Source organism: Idiotropiscis lumnitzeri, chromosome 19 (assembly GCF_059441095.1).
Source record: "Idiotropiscis lumnitzeri isolate Australia: NSW breed Sydney's pygmy pipehorse chromosome 19, RoL_Ilum_1.0, whole genome shotgun sequence".
NCBI classification, from domain to species: domain Eukaryota; kingdom Metazoa; phylum Chordata; class Actinopteri; order Syngnathiformes; family Syngnathidae; genus Idiotropiscis; species Idiotropiscis lumnitzeri.
Genome location: NC_142409.1, coordinates 3105003 through 3119065, shown reverse-complemented (window position 1 = coordinate 3119065; position 14063 = coordinate 3105003). Strand labels below are relative to the sequence as shown.

General features: G+C 40.6%; 1 protein-coding gene across 1 annotated transcript in view; it reads left to right on the top strand.

The window, feature by feature from the left end:
- ofcc1 (orofacial cleft 1 candidate 1) overlaps positions 1-14063 on the top strand; it is a 91603-nt gene that overhangs the window by 62010 nt on the left and 15530 nt on the right. The window contains exon 20 of the mRNA XM_088283566.1: positions 3208-3367. Coding sequence (XP_088139692.1) covers positions 3208-3367 — 160 coding nt within the window. The remainder of the gene's footprint in view (positions 1-3207; positions 3368-14063) is intronic.

Sequence of the window (14063 nt, the reverse complement as noted above, 5' to 3'; positions counted from 1 at the left end):
TTTCTAATCCAAAAGTTCAAATGTGTTTTGATATAGCGTGAACATATAACCCTCTTCCATGATCCTATTAGGCTGAATGCTTTGCACGGCTGGTATCACTCAAGCCTTCATGCATATTGAAATGGACCTGATGTACGGTATAATGTATATGACGACGACTCATCTGACAGCATCTGTGTGTTCCAGTCACGTCTTAGAGATTGAGGTCACCCGTGCTGAATCATTGTGTTTGTCACAATCGTCTTTGATAAAAAAGAAAAAAAACTCTTGCATCATACTTTAAGGGATTAAAACAAGTTTAATAGAACAAAATACAGCATCTTATGTTATTTTCTTTCTTCCATTTCATAAAATGAAAGGGGAATTTCTCTGCTTTGAGAAATCAAAAGATTAACTTGGTTTACTGGGATGACCATTTTTAGGTTTTTAAGACATGAGATGACTGTAGATGTAAGAAGGGATGTTGATAGTGGTACGTATAAGTATGACATGTACTCATTTAATATCACATTTGCTCATATTAAAGATTCAGAATTAATTTTCAATTTTTTTTCGTCAAAGTTTGGTAATTACGTATGAGTTTTCTGATACAAATCACAGGGTACTAGGTATCCAGTCACTCTCGATTTATACGTATTTCGAATGCTTCACACTGTAGATGGGCTAATGTTGTTGCTAATGATGTTGCAATAATATATAAATACCTTCAAACAACCACTAATTTAACTCACACAGAGCAACAACACATACAAACATAACATACAATTAAAGAAGATTTAACATGTCATATTGTTCAAACAAGCCACGTGGTTTTGGAAATGCACATGTTACAGTAATTAAGAATATTCCTGCTACTGTATTTTAATACACATGGCACAGATACACAAACAGGGCATACAAAAGTTCTCACAAGCATGTTTTCTCTCTGCTCTGTGGGAACAATCACTTCTACTGTTGGAGACTAGTTGGGGACCTTCTCTGCCCCTTCTTCTTGCTATTAATTGCACTCCATCTCTTCCAGCTGACGTCAGTGGAGTAGGGACGTCCGGATCTCAATCATGTGATCAGAATATGGGCCCAATAACATCATTTTTCTTTTTTTAAGGGCTGCAATGCAAAAAAAATAACCCAGAGGTATGAAGATATTGCCAAAAAAACAACAGCCTTTTTTATAAATTTTTTTCCTCCTTAATACATGGCGTGTTATCGGATCGGGACTCAGTATCAGCAGACCCTCAGAATCAGGTAACTCAGACTTGGGTGCATAAAATGTGATTGGGAATCCTTATTACCTAGCATGTTGCGGTACAACACGGTACGCAGGCGGGCAACTGTATATTCAGACTTGTGTGTCGACTCTAAAATCCCATAAAAAAATTCACTTAAAAATGAAAAAAAAAGGAAATATCGTATATCAGACCATACAAGTAGAGCAGGTGGCTTAAACATAACTGAGTAACGTAATCCATTGTTCATTCAAGGTGTGTTCTCGCAACCTTGTATCAGACCAGATCCAATTAATTTCCCAAATGTAAGAAAACCCTCATTGAATGAATGGGTTGGAGATTAGCAGCCAAGGAGAGGGCGCCATCTAATTTCAGTAAGCGAGCAGGTTATCGGACTCTTGCTAAACGGACAATATTAAAACTGCAGCCAGGAATAATGACTTCTGCCACTCAAGCGGCATGCGGATTTGTATTGAATGTAGGCCACAAGGCTGAAGCAAGGCTGATAATTTTATGGGTTACACTTTCGTATTGGCTGAAAGGGCTCTGACACGGTGCGTGACCCATTTCGGAAAAGGAAGGCCTCGGGCTGTATGTATAGATAGACTGAATTGCTCGTTTAGCCACTTTTAATTACATTTTAGGCAACCTTTATTCACTGGCTGCAGAAATGCATTTCTCTGAAGGTTGTCCATCTCAATCCCTTTTGAACAGCAAACAAACAGCACAGAGGCCGGGTCATGTGACATTGACAGTGATGTTACAACCAGGTCATTACACGGGTGATGAGTTGGTTTCCCATTTCCTCATTCTATGTTCTTATGCCTTCATGGTTTTATATTTGGATGGATGAATCATAGATTTTCACGGAATACAATTTATTGTATTTGGAATATATTCTGTACAGCACCATTCTATTGGACGGACGAGGATTATGTTCTGTAATCTGGATATTCCAAACATAAACACATGTGTTCATGTCCACCATTAATGCTGAAGAGGATTTGGTAGATGCTTTCTCATTCTAGATCACATATTATCTCCCATCCAAATAACACGCGCACAAAGTCAGAATCTTTCCAACACCAAAGAAGTCAATGTGGTTTGAAGAGATGATGAAAAGATATGGACCACTTCTTTGCGCGAGATTGCATAAATGAATGAAAAGCACAATTCAAGTGTGGAATGAAAATAGATGCACGCTATTGTTGTTGTGTGAGGTCAGGATACTACAAACATCTGAATCCCAAGAGGAACAGGGGATGATGCTGGGTTCAAAGCTTTGTAACACTTCCATGCATAAATCCTTGCCTCCTTCATGTTGGTTTTATTTGAGAGCTGATTACCCTCTGACAGACTACAATCTCTATGGAAGGGCGCAAGGTCGGCTTGTTTTGATGGTCAGCCAATGCAATGTTTTTCTTTGACACACATGGTGATTCCTTTTCAAGGCTGGATGCCTGCATCCATATATGGCTCAAAGAAATCTTAACACGTTTGTGATAAGCATCTATGGATCAATATGCTATCTGTCTTTGCTTGTGACTCAGGCTGGGCTCTCCAAACTCATCTACACGTCAGGATTGGACTCCCACACATTACCAACCGCATCATACACACAAACAAACACGCACAGATAGACATTGACATTGCTGGAGTCAGTGGGAGAACAAAAGTGCTTCCAACTCCAAGGGCAACATATTTGATTCCATTTGCACTTTTTATTTTGAGCCATCTTGTGATCCATATTTGTCTTCATACATTTTTCTTTTTTTGCATTGATTTAAAAAAAAAAGAGAGAGCCATTGTGACAGACAAACCTTGGGCTTGATTGTAGTGTACTCACAGCTTTGCTGATTCTGTCTTGCATAGGTATTTGACCCCACATGATCTTAAAAGAGAGAAGACAATGATTCAGACTGGCATTGCTCCTGCTTCCACTCCCACATTTTTAACTGTTTTCTGACTCCACACCCTCTAGATTTCACAACAATGGCCGCATGCTGGACATTTTCCAGAGGCTCACAGCCAAGGAGGGGACTTACTTCCTACCTCAGGACTTGGAGCTGTCCAATCAGGAGCTTAGCTACATCGTCAAGAAGGCAGAGCAATGGAGGGGCTTTAATGGCGAGAGGCGCAAGGTATGTACATCCAGGCAAGAGCAAAAAAATAAACGGAAGTCTTGAACAATGTATAGAACTGAGTTTTTAGTTACATTTCAGAAAGCTGAGCACCGATCTCTGAGGTATTTAGCTTCATTCTAATTAGAACAGGATAATTACCAAAACAGAAATCCAGCTAGGAAGCTGCCTGAATAGAATATTACAAAAACATTTTCCTGAAATAGACTGCTAAATCAACATGTATTTGTTATGCGTGTACATTTGCTACATTTGGTATTATCTTAAGGTGCAGTGGACAAGTCGATGTCACGAGTGCAGGATTCCACTTTACATAAATGTCGCTCCCCATGAAATTAGCATCGGCAGAGTGAAGCTGCCGCATGTTTGACAGCGCGGCGTAGGTCCATGGCAACGCCACGGCAGCAAGAAGTCTATTAGCACCAAGCCGACACCAGATGTCAAATCTTTTGCATAGTGATTGAAAATGTGACTTGTTGAGATAAGGAAATAGAACATGGCCATCAAACTGCAGGTCTCTCTTTAATTTAGTGTGTTGGATTTGTAGTGGCATACATCGCTCCGTGTTTGCCGTTTTCATTAACTCGCTTTGCTCTTTGCTTGCTAAACTTATATGCCTAGCAAAATATTAATACAGTGAAGGGATTTCTTTTTCTTCTTTTGCATATTTTTGACTTGTGCGGGAAAAAATGTAATTATTAGCTCCATGTTTTTATTTAAATGCATTATAGTTTATCTATATTGCCTAACCTTAACAATGTCACTATTTTCATTATCCACTAGTCATGTACAATAATACAAAAAAAACCCAAACAAACAAAGAAAAACCTTCAACTACTAGTTTGCTTTAACAGGTAGGGCACATACCATTTAATTAATGGTCATTACACTTTGCACTCTAGTGTTATTTTTCATCAAAATAAGACATGCTGGTGTGTCATTATTTTATAATTAGTGATAGCAAGTCTCTATAGAGGGTCACTTTCCTAACTCAAGACTAATTTGCCCATGTGCAATTTCTCGTGTCATTTTCCCTCATTAACTATTTATCACATAAAGGAAAAAATATAAACGGGAAAATTCATGAAGGCAAGCAAGGGAGCAGCCCGACAAGAGCTGAAACTAATATTTTGCAACTCTAATGATTTTTTGCATCCCTAATTAGATAGAATAAGGTTGATATGATTAGGTCAGGATGTAGTGTTTTTCATTAAAAATACATTTCAGAAACTGTATTCCAAATGTGCCCCTGCAATTAAATAATGAATCTGGCGCATTTCTTATTACGAACCCAATTAATATCAGAGGCAACGGCAAAATTTTAATAAGAGTAGGCCACAAGGCCTTCTTTAGCTGGCTCGGAGAAAGGAGGGATGAGGGAAAGGGAAAACAAGGGAGTCAATGTGTACTTTTTTTTTTTTAATATACCAGGCCAAATTAAGAAATGCATGTAACAATGTATCCTAAAAATGATATATTATTGACAAATCAAATCTGCCGATTTAGGTTCACACATTTGCCTCGCCAAGCTTCGGAAATTTCAGAATTGTTACAATATTTCTGCTGAGCATTTAGTTTGAGGCAATTTACTATTAGCTGTACCAAAGTAAATTCTGCATGATAACGAACATTTTCTTTCATATAAATCCATATGTCCAGTAGGCAGTTTGTCATTGCAATCATGAGATACCATATAAATGGATACCGGCATCAGAATGATGCATAAGAGCAATCCGTTTGGATGCTTAGTCAAGTTGTTATAGTTGCTCAACTTTTATCGTCTTGAAAAAGTCCAATGATATGTATCATAATGTACATTAATATCAGTTGGTTCACCAGAGTAATCAGTGACCCAAGCTGCGGGTGAACTCAACAGAGTCAGAGAAGGACTGGAGACCCTCCTGTTATCATATACCCGCAAATCATCTTTTCACACAATAAAAAACTCGCCCCTAGCTACGGTATCTTCGCTGAGCGTTGTGCTTGCGTGTTAGCAAATCGGCACCCCAAGACACGTTAGTTCCCAGGCTTTCACCATGAAAGCCCTCCATTGCAAGGGGAGGACATAAGATGCCTGTCAGAAGTCAGACTGCCAGGTCACCGGGATATCAAGGTTCCTTTTAAAGAAACAACTTGCCACCTCGAGCAGCGCAGTGTTGACAACTCAAGCCATTGTGCAGTTGCCCTGGTGGAGGATTCAGCAGAGGTGAAAGATGGACCATTGGGGATTTATCTGGTAAACTTAAGCCAATTGATCGTCATATGACCGCCTCACCACCTCCTGCATTCTGTCACACAGGGATGATCAGACATGGGCAACCATGCTCATGAGTAACTTAGAATATATTATTCACCCAGAAGTTGTCGGCCTCCTTCGCTGGAAAATGAAATGTCTGACCTGTGACCTGGTGCAAAATTGCCACGCTTGGGTTGCTTCTGCTCAGTGTGGCGTCCAGGTTAATGAAGACGCCGGCTCCACATGGACTGGGTGAACACCATTTAAATGACATCAACTACAGCAAATATATTGTGAAAGACATCTGGGTTGTTGGTAGTTGATTTGACATGCCAATCCAGGTGCATTCAACAACACAACATGAGGTTGGTAAGAAAAGGGAAGCTGTTCTGGTGGACATGAGCTAAGAGAAAATGTTTTTGTCAATTGGAAATGAGTTCCAAACCTTCTATCCATCCATCCATTTTCCATACTGCTTCTCCTCAAAGGGTCCCGGGGTGGTGCTGGAGCCTATCCCAGCTATCTTCGGGCAGTAGGCGGGGGACACCCTGAACTGGTTGCCAGCCAATCGCAGGGCATACAAAGACGAACAACCATGTGCGCTCACACTCATACCTAGGGGCAATTTAGAGTGTCCAATCAACCTGCCATGCATGTTGTAGGAATGTGGGAGGAAACCGGAGTACCCAGAGGAAACCCACCCAGGCACGGGGAGAACATGCAAACGCCACACAGGAAGGCCCGAGCCGGAATCAAACCCACGACCTCTGCACTATGAGGCCATCATGCCAACCAGTCGACCACCGTGCCGCCCGAGTTCCATACCCTTGAATCCAAATCATCCCGGTTACTAATACCATCATGTTCTGAGTTATAGAGGGTTCTAGCGAACGACTTCTGTTTCAGTAATGAGCCCCATTAATTATGTACAGGGAGTGATCCACATCAACATTATTAATTGTCGCCTGTCACCCCCTCCAGATCATTGTTCATAGAAGGAAGGTGTTCAACTCCAAAATACTTAAACAGGTATAAAAACTGTTTTGTCTTAGCCATTGCGATGGCAGTGACAGAGTGCGGCAGCGGCTTATCCGCTGCAAACCTCGTTTGCTGCTAATTCATCCAAAAGCAAAGTTTCCCAGTGGTGGTGACATTGGGATAATTGAAGGAGAGGACAGATTAAATAGAAAGCAGAAAAGGCTGAGAGGCGGGTTGTGGGGTGGCCCCGGAGATGTTTTCGCAACCTGATTGCATCAACGCTCTCGCTCCTTCATGCCGTTTGTCTTCGTGTGTCGAGGTAACAGATTACTGGCAGGCAATTTTGGGAACACCCAAGGTGCTTTGCAGCAGTGCCGTGGTTGGTAGGAAAAAAACCTGCTGAGAGTCAAATGTTCCTGTTATGGTATCTTGAATGGGTTATGTCATTCATGAAGCTTCATTCTGTTTATCCAACAAACTACTTTTGACAAATCTCTACCGAGAGCGGATACTTAAGCAGGCTCACCTGAATAACTGAGAGACAAGACTTTCATGCAAGATAAAGATGATTTTAATACGCTATTAAAATGAGACATTATATTAGCCTTGGCCGAGGTCATCGTACACTGAATAGAATTCCAAGCCACCTGAGATGCAAAAGTAACAAAGGAGGAAGTCAGGCGGACAGATAGTGCGGCTGGCCGTGACGGAATACACAGGAAACGCTGTCACTTAACAATAGAACCCATAGCTCCTGAAACAGGAACCCATAACAGAAGCAAAGGAGGACTGGGCCGCCGAGAACATGCTGAGTGCTAAGATGGTGTAGGTCAAACCGGAGGGGACCTTTTGGTCATCGTGAGCAATGAGTGGGCGTTGGTGTGATTGCAACAGCTCTCATTGGTCAATGTGATTGTTCATATGCTTGACTGCATGAGTAGAAATCCAATTCAGGGTTCATCTGAATCATATAGTATTTGTCAAAGTACAGTCATACACGTTTTGCACGCATGCATGTGCATGTCACATTAAAGTGGCTTCTTCTAATGCAGAGGATGGCTGTTTTCTGTTTTTTATATATATTTTTTTTAAGAGTGGACAACGCTTTGGGCCCCGATGGCTTGAGGCAATAGCAGGCAGGCAAGGGCAGGAAGCACAGCATCCACACAGTCTGTGTATGAGAGAGCTCAATATGAGAAATGACTGCAAATGCTACATGGCCACGTTCCTGAAAAGGTCACAGATTTTGATGAGCACTAATGTGTAAAAACAGTGGTCAACTCAAAGTAAAGCGCAAAGATAAAGATGAAACACACGTGTATACATGCACACACATTCTTCTACAAGTCCCACATAATATTTTATGGACAAAGTGCAAAGCACAAAAGGGCTAATTTCTAACCATTTAAGCAAATGATAGAATTGTTAAAAATGTGTCGTCTATAAAGGAGGTAATGGGAAAAGCGCTACATAATTATTATGAGAGCAAACCAAAAGAATTAAAAGTGAATTTTTGGTTAAGTCCAACTTTATTAAAATACTGTATATCCAAAATGGGAATGATTTATTATATTTCTGATTTCCAGAAGACGGAGGGATTTGCAACCTCTGATCATGTCATAATCCTGTGTTACTCCTTGTGAAGTTGGCGCGAAGCAATCTTTATGGACTGGCATTTGCTAGTTTCACACTCATTATAGTGTTGTTGATAATAATAGTTTTAAAGGCACTTCCAAGACAAATATTCATTATTTTATTCCAGACTTCTGACCTCACATAATAGCGACGCCCACTCTGAATGTAAAATAAATAATTAAATAAATAAATTACACCACATGCATTCATATGTATTTATTATGTAAACTAGCAATCTTTATTTGGCGCATCCATTTCATTTGTTACAACTGTATATGCTCCTTGTATGATGTTAACTGGTAAACTGTAAAAAAAAATATATATATATATATATATATATATATATATATATATATATACAGTGAAACCCCGCTACTTCGCGGTTCACCTTTCGGTTCAGTGCTTCGCGGGTCTAAAAAATATTCAAAAATTAAAAACTTTTTTGCCCGGGCACGATCGGGGCTCTCCATTCGCTCCGCTCCGCGGGGGCATTGTAGTTTCGCCGAGCGGCACGACGGGGCGCTATAGCGGTTAGACGGCCGGCGTGCGCCGAAGAAGAGCGTGGGCGAAGAGGAGAGTGGACGAAGAAGAGCACGTTCCCCCGGGCACGATCGGGGGCGACGTTTCGCGCGGTTCGGACCGTACCAGAGCTCCGGCCGGCGTGCGTGGCAGTTAAGCCGAAGAGGAGCACCTTCCGCCCGGGCACGAGCGGGGCGACATTACGCTCCGTTCGGGACCGTACGAGAGCTCCGGAGGAGGCCGACCGGCGTGCGTGGCAATTACGCCGAAGAGGAGCACCTTCCGCCCCGGGCACAAGCGGGGCGAAATGAAACCGAGTTCAACCGAACGGAGACACGCTTCGGGGGAGCAGGTCCGGCGTGCGTGACAATTAAGCCGAAGAGGAGCACCTCTTCCGCCCGGGCACGAGCGGAGCGCGAGGCTGTCAGTTATCAATGAATAAATAAATAAATGAAGAATGCCACCTTTCATTTCACAGGGCACACCGGACGGCGTACCAGCAGGTAAAAGTCGAAGTAATTAAATCAATACAAAAAGAAGTAATTGAATAAATACAAAAAGAAGTAATTGAATAAATACAAAAATAATGGCTGGGGAATAAAAAAATAATAAGTTTTAATAATATTTTTTTTTTTTTTGTTATAACATGAATTTCACTCACTCTCTCTCTCTCTACCCGTATTCTATATGGTGTACTGTATACAAGGGGGTATACTGTATACCTGTATAGGTTTTTTTAAATATTTTTGAAGGGGCGCCGCTACTTCGCGGATTTTCAGTTTTCGCGGGTGGTCTCGGTCCCCATTAACTGCGATAACCGGGGTTTCACTGTATATATCAATGTCACAAAATAATATTTTGGTATACTGACTAAATTTTAGCATAATGACAGAAATGTGCCCCGATTGCAAAATGGCATGTAAATTGATGTTATCAGCCATGTTTTTTTTTTGTGGTTTTGTTTGTTAAAGTTTCACCTGGAAACAGTCAATTGAAGTGCATTATTTTCTATAACCCATTGTTCTTAAATGCAGCCTAAATTAGGTCACATTTGTATGGTCTTTCAATAAATCAGAGGATTTTTTTTTTGTTTTAATAATCATGAGGAAGTATAGCGAAATAAATGTATACGTGTAACCTGAAAAAGTACCAAGTTCTTTTTTTTCCATTTTATACCGTTCTTTCAAAAGCACCGCTCTGGTACAATGTTTCATTCTGTTTCCAGACAGGCCAACGGTTTCCTCACTCGGCAGACAAAGCAAGAAGAAAGTTTTCTAGTATGAACTTGTCGGTGTGAACCATTTAATTACAGGGAGTGTCAGCGCCATTGCTTAATGTGTCCCTCACAATTAATCCGGGATGAGAATGTCATTATCTGCCAAAGCCTGGGCCTGACCAAGATTTTGTGGGAGTGTCTAAACAAGGATGACACTGAAGCAGAGAAAGGTTATGAAATTAAAGAATGCGACATATATTAAACATGGCAAAACGAGGAACATTAAGCAGACTGTTGTTTATGTAATATTTGTAACGTATATGAATAAATGTAATGTGTACCTGATACAGTGTCTGTTGAGAGTGTCTGCAGTATATTTTAAGGAACAAATACAGCATCAAAGATGGACAGACAAACTTCTCAGGTTATACAGATGTGATTGTATGTGACGCTTTATCGTTAGTCACTTGGTGTCTTCACTCCCTATTCCATTTCCTTTAAAGACTTTGACCTTGGCGGCTTCCGTCATCCCTGAGGGGATGAGGAAGGTTTGGTGATGGTGACAGGTGTCGTGTCTTTACAGCACCACATAACATCTCAAGGAGAGATTGACTGTTTGTTTTTCCCATAAGCGTTTGGCTCGGAACCTTACAGAGGCAGTGGTACATATACTTTCAGTGCGTGTAGACTGTGAATACATTTCATCCCTTATCCCCAGCTCTCAAATTGTTTTTTTTTTTGTTTTGTTTTTTAATATCAAAGGCAATACCCTATTTTGGCTGCTCTTTGCTGCATCTTAATGCACAGGTGACCCCTTGAACTGTTGAAATGTTCTCCAACCAGGCACATTGACAATATACTCACATGGTATTAGTTCAGAATTTGTGGCAAAGCTTTGAACAGAGATGGGCATACTGTCCATCCATTGTGGTGACGGAAGTTTTTAAAAAGGACGAAGTAAGCAAGGATGGACGTGAGTTTTTCCGTCTGTCCAGTTAATCGTCCCTGTACTCAAGTACAGTGACTATAGAATTTAAATATTTACACCCGGAGCAGACTGAAATCTTGTGATTCTGTTGCCTGTATTGGCCCCTGGCCCTTTAACTGAGAGTTCAACTGAGAGAGAGAAAGCAAGCGAGAGAGAGAGAGAGAGAGATTAAGAGAGCGCGAGACTCAAAGTTGGCAAAAACACAAAAGCGGTACGCACGCTGGTATGAAGTGAAGAAGCAATTGAGAGTCACAATAAGTATCTTAAATTGCGTTTTATTTGAGCAAGGAGATGAAGTGCAATAAATACTTCCATCTCTCAAGTGCTACCCCGATTCGAGGTCATCTGTTAATTTGCCTCATGTGACAACAAGAGAATGAGAAAAGTAATCTGTGTAACGATTGCTGCATTCGGCATCGTTTGGAGGAAAAAAGCATCTACCGGTGTTTAGAACATAGAGAATACCCCATTTAATAAAGCGGATAATTAATGTACAAATTCATTTTTCTGACTAAATTGTGGCTTTTAATCAGGTATGTTTTGTAAACTGAAAATTATGGTAAGTGGATGTGAATAGAAAGTTAGCCAACAATTGATTTTTAAATATTGTTTATTTTTTTATTTTTTTTACACTCATCAACATCAGAGCTACCATTGGCTTTTTAGAAGTTATATGTATGTTCTGAACCTAATCCGCATCATACCAGAGCTGAATGCATGAAACCAAAGATTAAACAAAAGCATGATGTGAGCCCGTCAGTCCTGTGCCTCACCGAAGAGGGAATAAGTGGCTAACGCTTTTACTGTTCTTCTACTCCGGTTACATAAAAATGATAAATTAAGAAAGACGACAGTACTGCCACTAGCACAATGTGGCATATGCCAGCTGGTACAGAAAAACAGAAGTTTGAAAAACAGTAGTGTGGTGAGTCATGTTTGATGAATGATTAATTATTATGAATTAACTAAAATGAATTATTAATTATTAAATTATAAAAACATTTTTTAATGAATTATTATTAATTAAGGTTTTGTGACTGTTTCAACCACTTTTACACCTGTTGCCAACAACAATCCTAATTTGTTTGAGTGTGTGAACATGGAATTTAGCTCGTGCTTTTGTGAATTTTAGCACCTGTTGAGTATTTTAGTGCATTTCAGGTTCATCATTTTCCCAAAGGCCAAATATAACAACTTTTAATAAGTAATATATAATATATTGATTAGTATCATTATATATTTGTTGAAAACACTTAATCATGGGACAAATCTTTCATGTGCCAAAATGTTGCTGTTTTTCATGTTTGTGAAACTTATTCGAAAGTGGAACTTGACATATTCAACAGCGGTCATTAAATTATTTTTCATGTAGTTAATGAATTAATATAAGAAACATTTTACCTCTTGAATTGATTTACAATTGATACTAGTTATTGAGATGCACCAGTTTTGTGTGTTAGAAGTGAATTTATTGTGCATTTTAGGGTTCAGATACGATGAGGATTTGCCCTTATCATCTGCTAGTGCCAGGTAAACTTAAGTACAGTAGTACATAAATGGGAAAGTGGTGTCCTTAGGGTAGAGAATGAGTCAGAGATGGTGTCAAAGTAAGAGATGGTCTGTGATGTGAGCTGTTTACTATAGGCTGGAGAAAGAGGCATTATTCCCCGCAAAGGAGATTAGTAACAGTAAATTATGCATATCTTATTTTCTGGTTTATCGCAGACACTCAACTATATTATCTCTTTGGATAATCTTTCAAAAGTCAGTTTATTCTGGATCTTAATAGCCACTGTGGCTTGTTTTTCTTTTCTCAAAGTCCAATTTGTGCTAGTTTTGGATGCCGCTTTGTCGCACTGCTTTAGCTGTGATTATTCCACTTCAGATGTTTATAGGCAGTCGTTTTGCTGAATAGGCACAGTAATGAGCGCTAGCTAGAGCCCATGGAAACCACTGTTGTGGGTTTGCAGTTTTGTCATTGTGTGTGTGTTTGTGTGCTTCCTGCATGCAAATGTGAATGGGTGGCCTGTCTTGTCCAGTGGTGCGTTTAACAAGACATAGACCTTTGCTTCGGCCAAATCGTACAGTGTGCATCCATGCCGTTTTCAAGATGCTCCAATTATATCTGCCAACCATCCACATATTGGCCAGATTTAGAATAATAGCATATCTATTTCCATTCTAATGGCTGACATTGCTTGGCTTATCCATGCATGTATGTCGATTGTGCTTTTATGCTGTGCGCTTACACATGTTCCCAGCCACTTATTGTGTGTTGGAGCACTTTGTGGTCTTGCATGTGTGTATTTCAGGACGCACTCTAGTCTGTGCTTGTGTTTCTGTGTGTATGTGCATTCATTAGTTTATTTGTGGATGGGCATTTGTGCAGTATGAACCTTGACATATGAGTCTTGTTTATATGCGTTACAATCCACAGTGTGCACTTGCTATGTCAAAATTGTGAATGAGCCCAATTCATCTGTGTTGGCATGTGCCCTCGTGTACTTCCACACAGTCAGTGTGTACAGGCAGTGCTGCAGCATGCAGGCTTTGAACCCGAGGTCTGTTCCAAGGCAGCAGCAGTATTGGGGGATGGCAGGAGAGGAGGGTGTTGACCCTTTATAGCTTAGATAGCCTCTGTGTGGTGCATACTCCTCTAACCCTTCCTTACCCTTCTCCCCATTTCTCCACAAGCTCTTCCTCCCCCTCATCCATGCTGCCTGGCCCCCATGGCCTGCAGGCACTGGAGACATGCGCATGCTCACCGTATGAGGCTTTGTTCATGAGCGAGTATATGTGTGTGCGTGTGTGTGTGTGTGGATGTGTGGGGGGGTGCATGTGTGCGTGGGGGGTGCGTGTGCGTGTATGTGTCTGTGTACAAATGAAACAACCATGTCCATCTCTTCACCAATACGTGACACTAGCCGGATTTACGTGGAGGCTTTTTTTGTCATTCTGATTGAAATCTTTGCCAGTTAAAATATCTGGTTAATTCTTTACACGTGACGTAATCTAGTCCGATCTGCAGTTTGCATACCGCTCATCATTAATCAGATCAGTGATCGATGTGAGCATCATGTGATTTATCAAGCTGGAGTTCTTTCGACTTTTCAGCACAGTTGTT